The sequence below is a fragment of the Phyllobates terribilis genome, unplaced genomic scaffold (genome assembly GCF_046119375.1).
Source record: "Phyllobates terribilis strain yellow unplaced genomic scaffold, ASM4611937v1 Scaffold_9__5_contigs__length_417890890, whole genome shotgun sequence".
NCBI classification, from domain to species: Eukaryota; Metazoa; Chordata; class Amphibia; order Anura; family Dendrobatidae; genus Phyllobates; species Phyllobates terribilis.
The window spans coordinates 174,883,547-174,896,530 of record NW_027362769.1 but is presented as its reverse complement, the minus strand read 5'-3'; the positions used below and the strand labels follow the sequence as shown (position 1 = coordinate 174,896,530).

Here is a 12,984-nt window from a genome sequence, read left to right as displayed (position 1 = left end):
GAGTGCAGCTCTGGAGTATAATACAGGATGTAACTCAGGATCAGAAATGTAATGTATGTACACAGTGACTGCACCAGCAGAATAGTGAGTGCAGCTCTGGAGTATAATACAGGAGGTAACTCAGGATCAGTAATGTAATGTATGTACACAGTGACTGCACCAGCAGAATAGTGAGTGCAGCTCTGGAGTATAATACAGGATGTAACTCAGGATCAGTAATGTAATGTATGTACACAGTGACTGCACCAGCAGAATAGTGAGTGCAGCTCTGGAGTATAATACAGGATGTAACTCAGGATCAGAAATGTAATGTATGTACACAGTGACTGCACCAGCAGAATAGTGAGTACAGCTCTGGAGTATAATACAGGAGGTAACTCAGGATCAGTACAGGATCAGTAATGTAATGTATGTACACAGTGACTGCACCAGCAGAATAGTGAGTGCAGCTCTGGAGTATAATACAGGATGTAACTCAGGATCAGTAAAGTAATGTATGTACACAGAGACTGCACCCGCAGAATAGTGAGTGCAGCTCTGGAGTATAGGAGACTTACCTTGGCCCCTGACAGCAGGCAAGAACTAGGTATGTAACAAAGAAGACGGCGCTGTGAAGTAGAGCAGACACATCAGTCATACACACGGTAGCGCTCCTGGGGTATACAGGACAGATAGTGCGGTATATACTCACTAAGATGCATAATACACAGCCGGATTCCTCCTCACAAAGGTGTAGACCGGTTCCCTGCACGAGATACATACACGGCCGTCATTCAGGGGGAAAATCTACAGCAGCTTGTTATAATGCAGCGACGTTATTGTGCAGCACTGCACACAGAAAAGATCACCAGTTCCCGGCCCCATAATACCCCCGTGTGAACGGCGCCCAATACAATCCATCAGATCAGCCGATAATGTGTGCCCAGTCATCAATGACAATACTGCGTCTGAACACCGTCCTACAGGAAGATATCAGGACAGAATATGACAACATGTTATCAGAGCAGGAGATGAAACCTACACAAAGGTGAAGACTGCGATGATGGCCACCGTGACCAATAGCTGCAGCGATATGATGGCGTAAACCTGAAAGACAAGAACACGAGGTCAAGAACGAGAGCGCAGACCATGCTGTAACTACCACCCCCTCTCTCCTCTGCATTCTGCGGACCCCCGAGCTTAGACTGAGCTGCAGACACAAATCATTCATTTTTTTTTAAATTAAAGGGTATGAATAGTTTTGCAACCAAGTTTATTTTTTGTTCTAATGCACCAAAAAACCTGCCAACTTTACAAAATCTTCCTGATTAAAAACGTTCCCCCGTTTTGCATACATTGCTTCCATGCAAACTCATGCATTTCCATGGTAACAGACTACAAACACACCCTGCGTAGTCAGACCCGGCATGTGTTCCCCTCTTCTTCATAGCCTATACACTATAGATAAGGAAGTGGAGTAACACAAGACTGCAAGATCAGACTACACAGAGTGTGCCTGTAGTCTGTTACTATGGAGACACATAAGTCTGTCGAGGAGCTGTGAACACAAAACGGTAGGTGCTTTTTCATCAAGATTATTTGCAGAATTGCTTCATTATTATAGATTTTACACATAACGGACATTTTTTTTTTCTCCTCGCGTTTCTGGAGACTCACCTTACGGATGAACGCGTGTCGCACGGCTTTGTCGTCCCAAGAGCCGAACTCCCCGTCCCCTGTGGTGGTGTTGTAGATGTCCGAATCGCCTGCGGGATAACGAAAATTAATATAATTGGTCAGGTGTCTTGTACATCTCTCCAGCAATGGCGGCCGCCGCAGCTCGTGTGCGATGATGAACCCAGACCAGATCTGGGCCAAGAAGAAACCGCCCACGAGGAGGAAACGTCTGAAGACCGCTGGCACTTACCGGGGTTCATAGGAATGTTCGGAAGCATCGGCATCACCGGCTTGGGGGGCTCGTTATGTCCTGGCTCTGGATATCCCCCCGGCTGAGGATATCCCCCCGGCTGAGGATATCCACCGGGCTGAGGCTGTGGGTAGAATCCACCAGGTTGTCCATACGGAGGAGGATAGCCACCGGGCTGGGGGTAATTGCTGGGAGGGTATCCAGCAGGTGGAGGGTATCCACCAGGTTGGTTGTACCCACCAGGGTAATTTAATGGGTCTCGATCATTGTATGGTGGGGGGGCATTGGGGTAGGACATGGCTGCAAATCAAAAAACAAAAATCCTAAAAAGGAAGAAAAGGAAAGATACGAATCAGTCATCACGAATTCACATTATTCTTGTATACAAGAAGGTCAAAGTGAGACCTCCGACACCCAAAATATAAAGAGGACATAATGGGGGTCCGGGTGACCCCACAAGTAAATGGTAAAGCTGGGGTGTCACGTGGAGATCTCATCTATGTCGACCACTGAGCCGGGACCCCCTCCGTCATTGGAATTAGGAGTCTTGTAGCGCTCAGGAGTGACCCCTAAACATCGGGGGAAGGTCTCGTCCCCTTTTGTGATGAGCGCCACACTGCCACCGCTTCCCCGGCCCAGGAGGTCCGCACCCAGTCATGGGCCTCTGCTTCTCTGAATGCACATGGGGCGCGACAGGGACAGGAGTTGGACTGACTCGCACTGCACAAGCACTGAGGAAGACCCCCATCAGGGCCACACACAGGGGTGAGTCGTCAGACTTTGTAGAAGTGGCCTTTTATACCATAATGTTTTGTTATTTGGGGTACCGGCCCATACAGCGGCCTTCCATCCTGGTGCAAGGGACAATTCACACAGTTTGGAAGCCTCAAGATCTTGAAGATGAAAGTTGAGTGGGAGTAGTGGCGTAGTACATGGGGAGGACACAAGGGCGGCTCCTGGGGCACCAAGGTCTATTAGGGGCAAAATTTTGACCTAGCCCCACTCTTGAATGAGTGGCCCCAGTTAAGTGAAGCTTATTCTTGGAGCGGGGCAGTGATCTGCCAATGCAGAGCGCAGCATTCGCTAGGAGTTTGTCATGGGCTGCTGCACTCTGCATAGGCAGCAAACCAGATGACAGACGCTGAGCAGCTAATGAATGAAGACAGCAAGGAATCACCTACACCGCACATGACTCGGTACTGTTTTCATTCATTACTAAGAACAAGTGTTCCATTTTAACACTTTTTCTACCTGAAATTAAAGTAGATAGAGCGGGTGTAATAAAAGAGTTACATAAAATAGGAAAAATGTCATTAAACAAATAAAAAGGAAAAAAAAGTATAACAATGTATACATGGTAGATTTCAGGAAAAAAGCTGAATAAAACCAAAGAGTCAAAAGGGCATCATCCAAGATACAATACATGTGCCGGGAGGAGAAGGGTCTCAATACTGGACTGAGGGGAGGCAACCAGGGATTGGTAACAGCTCACAGGTTAAGGGGGCACAAGACACCTGCCTCTCCCCGGGCACCTGGATGTCAGAAGACTGGACGTAGTTACAGAGGAGACCCAAGAGCTGCTCTGCCACAAGACGCCAGAATTAGAATAGTCATGGTGGGTGGGTCCGGTGCACAGATTGGGGGGACCCAAATCGTTTACTTTTGCCTCCAGTCAAAAGGTGTAAATTATGTATAAACCTATAACGTGAAGCCTCAGAAACCATCAATGTTTATTCGTCATCAATATTCTGCTCACCATAAAGAAGAAAGGAATCACCAAGAGTAAAATTAGAACTCAACGGAATCCAGCGACCCCCTACTGACGACCAGCGACCCCCTACTGACGACCAGCGACCCCCTACTGACGACCAGCGACCCCCTACTGACAACCAGCGACCCCCTACTGACAACCAGCGACCCCCTACTGACAACCAGCGACCCCCTACTGACAACCAGCGACCCCCTACTGACAACCAGCGACCCCCTACTGACAACCAGCGACCCCCTACTGACAACCAGCGACCCCCTACTGACGACCAGCGACCCCCTACTGACGACCAGCGACCCCCTACTGACGACCAGCGACCCCCTACTGACGACCAGCGACCCCCTACTGACGACCAGCGACCCCCTACTGACGACCAGCGACCCCCTACTGACGACCAGCGACCCCTTACTGACAACCAGCGACCCCCTACTGACGACCAGCGACCCCCTACTGACGACCAGCGACCCCCTACTGACGACCAGCGACCCCCTACTGACAACCAGCGACCCCCTACTGACAACCAGCGACCCCCTACTGACGACCAGCGACCCCCTACTGACGACCAGCGACCCCCTACTGACGACCAGCGACCCCCTACTGACGACCAGCGACCCCCTACTGACGACCAGCGACCCCCTACTGACGACCAGCGACCCCCTACTGACGACCAGCGACCCCCTAATGACAACCAGCGACCCCCTACTGACAACCAGCGACCCCCTACTGACGACCAGCGACCCCCTACTGACGACCAGCGACCCCCTACTGACGACCAGCGACCCCCTACTGACGACCAGCGACCCCCTACTGACGACCAGCGACCCCCTACTGACGACCGCTCAAATAGTTTTTATAGTTTTGCATTTGTAAACAGTGACCAGAGGCCATCATATCCTCAGCTGGTGGATGGAGCTGCCGTCCGGCTACATGGGGCAGATTTACAGACGACTATTTGCCCCCAACAGGTTTTTCCGGCACACAGTGGTCAGCGGTGGCGACGCATGTTGCAAACTCCACAACTATCCTGATTTTATTGAGGCATCTACTCAGATTGGGCTAAATGGTGTAAGCGCCCCAAGTAAATCCTCATCTAGAAGTGGGCATGTGTGTCGTGTTCTGTCTCCATACATTATCGCCCACGTCCTCTTGTGGTTGGACCCCTGCGCCTTCACTGGTACGCCACCTCCTTACACAACTAATGATTTTATGGCTCCAACACGTCAGAAGTCTCCTAAAATTTTGTGTCTATAGCTCTTATGAGGACGACCCTGCTACATCCCGGCACGGGCGGCCCCGCCACATGATTTATAGAAGGATATCTGAATATTCCCAGTGGGACTCTGGGCCGCTCATCCTCCTGACGCTGCTCCTGAATATTGCAGTCATGGTGCGCGGTGTAATACCGGTGGCGCTCGCTGTGGCCCAGCACCAGGCTCAGGCTCAGGCTCGTTATGGAGATGGTTATATATAATCCGCCTGTGTGAGGTTAATGAGCAGAGTCAGTACCACGGAGCGGCCTGAGCCCTGACCGTGTGCAGAGATTACACTGAACGCCAATCTATGGAAATCTGAGCACCGAGAGTCCAGATGGCGTCACACAGTCCGGACAGATGAGCAACGGTGCGGAGCCTGAGCAGATACAGGGACACTGTGCACACCGGGGCCGCAGGGCAACACATGGGGTCATATACATCGCCATTTCCCTACAGGTGGATGTTACTGACAATCCCCCCAGCCTCATATTATCTTATGTGATGGTCTCCTGGTGATGAGCTCAGAAAAATCACCAGGAGAGCGATCCATTACTGGGCCATCAGAGTGGCACTTTCTGATCACTGAGAGATCTCTATGTCCACTAGGGACACTAAGAAGCACCGTGATACTGCTCACGCGGGCCCCCCCCCCCCCAGGGACGGGGCCCCATGCCCACCCGGCCCCCCCCGCCACGGACGGGGCCCCATGCCCACGCGGCCCCCCGCCAGGGACGGGGCCCCATGCCCACGCGGCCCCCCGCCAGGGACGGGGCCCCATGCCCACGCGGCCCCCCGCCAGGGACGGGGCCCCATGCCCAAACGCCACCCCGCCACGGATGGGGCCCCATGCCCACGCGACCTTTGAGGCCACGAGTGAGGAAGCAAAGCTCTCTGACCACTCGGCCAGCAAGGAGGTGTTCTCCTTCCCCTAGGACCACCGGAGGAAGAGAAGATGAATCCAGGACCACTTCTGACCATTGATAAACATAAGCTAGTAGTGCACACACACGAGACCCCCTCCATGCTGCCATTATCAGGCGCAGACAGGGCAGCGAGGCCTCCGCTCGGCGGATACACAGCGGCATCCTGATCTGCTGAGCTTTGCTCCCCATCGAGGCTCCAGACACAAACATCAGGTCATTAAAATTTCAATAAGGAGAAAAATTATTTCCGTTTCGTCGTCATCAGAAAATGTGAATGAGCAGCGAGAAGCGGAATAACCCCGACCACAACGTGTCTGCTGCTACCGAGGATTGACCCCCAACGGCCCCCTGTATGACAATGACAGAGGAGAGCAAAATGGTGAAGATTACCTCAATATAAAAGGAGGGTTTTCCAAATCACAACATTTACATCACACCCACAGGATATTACTCTCAATTCAAGGGAAGTTCCAAATCTGAAAAATCTAAGTACTCAAAAAAGTTGTACTATTTTACCCCTATTAACACTTCTCCTTTCTTCCAAAAATGGCGCCTCGTCTATCCATGGTAATGTCTGATACAGAGACTCCACTGAAATTAATGGGGCTTAGTTGCAATTCCACACACATCCTGTTGACAGTGGTGGTGCTATTTTCAAAAGAAAGCACACGTGTTTTTAATTCTGTCCAACCCCCTTTAAAAAAGGTGTTTGTTGTTTATACGACCACCGTCACTGCCTTGTATATACTTTTTGTTTCATGTCCTCACTAGTTACAAGATCTCTGCTTGTTGTCAGTGAATGAAGTGATTTTAGTGTGATGAGAGGAGTCAGGGCGTCACCATCACGTGGAAGTAATGACGGATTTGTAACCAACTCAGTTCTCTGTCGCAATATGTACAGGAAAAGGAGAACGCGGGAGGTGTCCATCAGTTATTTTTAGGTTTTTATTAATGGCTATCTCCACCTCTGTAAATGATCTGCGCCAACAGGAACAAGAAGCAGCAAAGCGACAACGCAACGAGGAAAGCACAAGGCAACGAGGAAAGCACAAAGCGACAAGGCGACAAGGAAAGCACAAAGCGACAAGGCGACAAGGAAAGCACAAAGCGACAAGGAAAGCACAAAACGACAAGGCGACAAGGAAATCACAAAGCGACAAGGAAAGCACAAAACGACAAGGCGACAAGGAAAGCACAAAGCGACAAGGAAAGCACAAAGCGACAAGGAAAGCACAAAGCGACAAGGAAAGCACAAAGCGACAAGGAAAGCACAAAGCGACAAGGAAAACACAAAGCGACAAGGAAAGCACAAAGCGACAAGGAAAGCACAAAGCGACAAGGAAAGCACAAAGCGACAAGGAAAGCACAAAGCGACAAGGAAAGCACAAAGCGACAAGGAAAGCACAAAGCGACAAGGAAAACACAAAGCGACAAGGAAAACACAAAGCGACAAGGAAAGCACAAAGCGACAAGGAAAGCACAAAGCGACAAGGAAAGCACAAAGCGACAAGGAAAGCACAAAGCGACAAGGAAAGCACAAAGCGACAAGGCAAGCACAAAGCGACAAGGAAAGCACAAAGCGACAAGGAAAGCACAAAGCGACAAGGAAAGCACAAAGCGACAAGGCGACAAGGAAAGCACAAAGCGACAAGGAAAGCACAAAGCGACAAGGAAAGCACAAAGAGACAAGGAAAGCACAAAGAGACAAGGCGACAAGGCAAGCACAAAGCTACAATGTAACAAGGAAAGAAGAATGCTTCAATGTAACAAGGAAAGGAGAATGCTACAATGTAACAAGGAAAGGAGAATGCTACAATGTAACAAGGAAAAAACAATGCTACAATGTAACAAGAAAAGAACAATGCAAACACACAAAGCTGCAATGTAAAAAGGAAATAACAAAGCGACAATGTAAGGTGCTGTCCCATTCATTCAGTGGCCCAGTCTGTGTGTCCGTCTCCAGGAGGCGTACACTCTCGAAAATGATGCACGGCAGAGCGCACGTTCGCTGTGTCAGCACCATTATAGACTATGGCCCCGTCAGTGCATACATCCATATCCTATTTTGCGAGGGATTTTGGACCTAAGCCCCAATGGGACCACCGAACGAGTGCCTGAGCGCAATGTGAAAGCTCCCTAACCAGGAAAGAACAAAGCAAACACACAAAGCTGAAGAACAACAGGACCCTGAGCGGCTGACACACAACACTATATCACCTGCGAAGGATGCACAGCGTTATGGGGGAATCACCTGCAGGATGTCGCACAGTTACAGGGGGGAGGGGCGAAGGTCTGTGGATGATGCACCGTTATGGGGAATGTGTGGATGATGCACTATTATGTGGGTTCTGCAGATCACGCGCTGTTATGGGGGATCCGTGGATGACTCACTATTATGGGGGTTCTACGGATAATAAGCAGTTATGGGAAGATCTGCGGATGACGCACTATTATAGGGGTTCTGCGGATAATAAGCAGTTATGGGAAGATCTGCGGATGATGCGCCGTTATGGGGGGGGTGAACTGCGGAGGACGCGGATAATGTGCTGTTATAGGGGTTCTGCGGATGACGTGCCGTTATGGGGGGGGGATCTGCGGATGACACGCTGTGATGGGGGGGGGGGGTTCTGCGGCTGTGACACAATGATAAGTCTCAGTATGTTGGATGAATGATCGGCACTGACAGTAAGGGAACAATATCGCTCATTATATGTCAGAGCTGTGACAGCGCGGACGTCCCCTCTCTGACTCAGGAGCTCCTGACAGCACAGTCTGGGTGTGGGATGTTCTGACCCACGGAGAGTCACCCGCTCGCTGGAAACCATCCTGAGTGACGTGTAGATGTAGTCTCCATTCACACCCAAAGCAAAGCACAGAATAAGTCTGCAGCTCCGGGGGACATAACGAGACCGGTACAAGCTGTGACGTCACAGGATCGCCAGATACAATGACTGCCAGGATATTTGCCTTCACTTTGGATGTGAATGGAGAAGAAAACAAACTCAGAAGTCAGTGCAAGAGGAGCGTGAAATGGTTAAATATCTGCGACTTGTAGTAAGAATGGGGTTCATAAGTTCTGCATCCACCGAGTGCCCACCCTACAGAATATAATGTCAGCGCAGCATATGGGAGGCCGGGGGGATATTATACAGGAAGCGAGTGAAGAGCGGCATCTGGTTTTTGTTTCCTTTCAATAGAAAGAGCTGGAAAATCTGTGTCAGTAAAGAGAAAAAGTAGAGAAAGGAGCAAACTCTCCACAACCTGCAGCGTCCTCCAGAGCTGCATTCACAAGTTTATCATTGGAAACAGTAAGAAAACTTGTCAGATGCCACAAAGTAGTGCTCTGCAGGGATTGCGAATGCTGGTAGACTTGATCTCTAAAGCTGCAGAATAGTGAGTGCAGCTCTGGAGTATAATACAGGATGTAACTCAGGATCAGTAATGTAATGTATGTACACATTGACTCCACCAGCAGAATAGTGAGTGCAGCTCTGGAGTATAATACAGGAGGTAACTCAGGATCAGTAATGTAATGTATGTACACAGTGACTGCACCAGCAGAATAGTGAGTGCAGCTCTGGGGTATAATACAAGGATGTAACTCAGGATCAGTAATGTAATGTATGTACACAGTGACTGCACCAGCAGAATAGTGAGTGCAGCTCTGGAGTATAATACAGGATGTAACTCAGGATCAGTAATGTAATGTATGTACACAGTGACTGCACCAGCAGAATAGTGAGTGCAGCTCTGGAATATAATACAGGGTCAGGATGTAACTCAGGATCAGTAATGTAATGTATGTACACAGTGACTGCACCAGCAGAATAGTGAGTGCAGCTCTGGAGTATAATACAGGATGTAACTCAGGATCAGTAATGTAATGTATGTACACAGTGACTACACCAGCAGAATAGTGAGTGCAGCTCTGGAGTATAATACAGGATGTAACTCAGGATCAGTACTGTAATGTATATACACAGTAACAGCAGCAGCAGAATAGTGAGTGCAGCTCTGGAGTATAATACAAGATGTAGCTCAGGATCAGTAATGTAATGTATGTACACAGTGACTGCACCAGCAGAATAGTGAGTGCAGCTGTGGAGTATAATGCAGGATGTAACTCAGGATCAGTACAGGATCAGTAATGTAATGTATGTACACAGTGACTGCACCAGCAGAATAGTGAGTGCAGCTCTGGAGTATAATACAGGATGTAACTCAGGATCAGTACTGTAATGTATATACACAGTAACAGCAGCAGCAGAATAGTGAGTGCAGCTCTGGAGTATAATACAAGATGTAGCTCAGGATCAGTAATGTAATGTATGTACACAGTGACTGCACCAGCAGAATAGTGAGTGCAGCTGTGGAGTATAATGCAGGATGTAACTCAGGATCAGTACAGGATCAGTAATGTAATGTATGTACACAGTGACTGCACCAGCAGAATAGTGAGTGCAGCTCTGGAGTATAATACAGGATGTAACTCAGGATCAGTACTGTAATGTATATACACAGTAACAGCAGCAGCAGAATAGTGAGTGCAGCTCTGGAGTATAATACAAGATGTAGCTCAGGATCAGTAATGTAATGTATGTACACAGTGACTGCACCAGCAGAATAGTGAGTGCAGCTGTGGAGTATAATGCAGGATGTAACTCAGGATCAGTACAGGATCAGTAATGTAATGTATGTACACAGTGACTGCACCAGCAGATTAGTGAGTGCAGCTCTGGAGTATAATACAACATGTAACTCAGAATCAGTAATGTAATGTATATACACAGTAACTGCACAAGCAGAATAGTGAGTGCAGCTCTGGAGTATAATACAGGACGTAACTCAGGATCAGTAATGTAATGTAATGTATGTACACAGTGACTGCACCAGCAGAATAGTGAGTGCAGCTCTGGAGTATAATACAGGATGTAACTCAGGATCAGTACAGGATTAGTAATGTAATATATGTACACAGTGACTGCACCAGCAGAATAGCGAGTGCAGCTCTGGAGTATAATACAGGATGTAACTCAGGATCAGTAATGTAATGTATGTACACAGTGACTGCACCGGCAGAATAGTGAGTGCAGCTCTGGAGTATAATACAGGACGTAACTCAGGATCAGTAATGTAATGTATGTACACAGTGACTGCACCAGCAGAATAGTGAGCGCAGCTGTGGAGTATAATACAGGATGTAACTCAGGATCAGTAATGTAATGTATGTACACAGTGACTGCACCAGCAGAATAGTGAGTGCAGCTCTGGAGTATAATACAAGATGTAACTCAGGATCAGTAATGTAATGTATGTACACAGTGACTGCAGCTCTGGAGAATAATACAGGACGTAACTCAGGATCACTAATGTAATGTATGTACACAGTGACTGCACCAGCAGAATAGTGAGTGCAGCTCTGGAGTATAATACAGGATGTAAATCAGGATCAGTACAGGATTAGTAATGTAATGTATGTACACAGTGACTGCACCAGCAGAATAGTGAGTGCAGCTCTGGAGTATAATACAGGGTGTAACTCAGGATCAGTAATGTAATGTATGTACACAGTGACTGCACAAGCAGAATAGTGAGTGCAGCTCTGGAGTATAATACAGGATGTATCTCAGGATCAGTAATGTAATGTATGTACACAGTGACTGCACCAGCAGAATAGTGAGTGCAGCTCTGGAGTATAATACAGGATGTATCTCAGGATCAGTAATGTAATGTATGTACACAGTGACTGCACCAGCAGAATAGTGAGTGCAGCTCTGGAGTATAATACAGGATGTATCTCAGGATCAGTAATGTAATGTATGTACACAGTGACTGCACCAGCAGAATAGTGAGTGCAGCTCTGGAGTATAATACAGGATGTATCTCAGGATCAGTAATGCATGTACACAGAAACTCAACATTGTATGAACATTATTCTAATCTAAATGTAAACTATTGGGGCGGTGAAGTCTGAGCCCTCTTTCCTCCAATGATCATTGCACTTAGTCCAGGGGAATAATATATGGACTTCTTGCCAACCCTTTGCCTCATGAGCGGTGACTTTGGGCGGTCCTTTGCACTCTCAGCCATTATCTGTATACATGCCACTAATGTGCTGGCGCCTAAGGAAACAAACTCATCTTATGACTGATCTGTAACCGCTGATAAATCAAAACAAAAATATCGTAACACTAAAATAACGCTAGAACACCATTGGTTTAGATTTTGCGGTCGCTTTTCTTTAAGAGGTGCGTGCATACTGGAGAACTCACCGTTTAAGAATGTGACCTGGGTGTGACCAAAGAATCTTTACAGGAGGGAGCGTTCACAACAAAGCCAAAAATTCTCATATAGTGATGAAACTGCAACATCCCTCGTACAAATCCCCATCAGTTTTATTCTGGAAAGCTTTAGTTTATTTTATCTACAGGCTGGAAATGAGAACTCTGCTGCCCGGTACAGCCGGACACTGCTGTCACATCAAATCCCTGAAATACTCCAGATCTGCAGTTCACAGGTGGAAATTTAAATTCACCTTTTTCCAGCAACAGCGCCACTCTTGTCAATGGTCGTTTCTAGTATTGCAGTTTAAGGGCATATTAGACGCTGCTCATGGAGGAGAAACGTTTTATGGATATAAAAAAAGAAAGGTCTTTTCCCCCCTTGTATTCTATAGTATCTTCAAATGCTCTAATTGCTCACATTTTTTAAGATCTCTGCTTGCTGTCTGTGCAGGTAAACAAACCAATGTGCATCTGTAAGAGACCCAGCGCTGCCTACATAGGTGATCACTTGTGTTAGTGCCTGGACCAGGTGCGGGGGACCTACCTTTCTGCCCACGGCCACTCTGATATTTATACCATCATTCACAGCCGTACAAAGTCATAAAGTTACAAATGCTCTTGTTATATTTAGTTAAACAGTTAACTCAGCCTTAATGTGACGGCTGAAGCTGCTCCTCTTTGGTGAGTTGTGATGTTAGGTGGTATGGATGATGCTACTTGAAACTGCTCTTCCAGGTTTGGGTCGGGTCTGGGGCACAGGCGACTCTTTACAATGATAAGTTATGGAAAAGAACTCACAGCGGTGTATAATATATGCACATCACATAGGAGATACAGAGACTGCTGTATA

General features: G+C 47.9%; 1 protein-coding gene across 1 annotated transcript in view; it reads right to left on the bottom strand.

The window, feature by feature from the left end:
• TMBIM1 (transmembrane BAX inhibitor motif containing 1) overlaps positions 1-12,984 on the bottom strand; it is a 49,544-nt gene that overhangs the window by 5,475 nt on the left and 31,085 nt on the right. Inside the window, exons 2-6 of the mRNA XM_073647413.1 lie at positions 1,907-2,229; positions 1,657-1,745; positions 1,022-1,086; positions 692-745; positions 558-608 (exon numbers count right to left, since the gene is read on the bottom strand). Coding sequence (XP_073503514.1) covers positions 558-608; positions 692-745; positions 1,022-1,086; positions 1,657-1,745; positions 1,907-2,204 — 557 coding nt within the window. The 5' untranslated portion in view covers positions 2,205-2,229. The remainder of the gene's footprint in view (positions 1-557; positions 609-691; positions 746-1,021; positions 1,087-1,656; positions 1,746-1,906; positions 2,230-12,984) is intronic.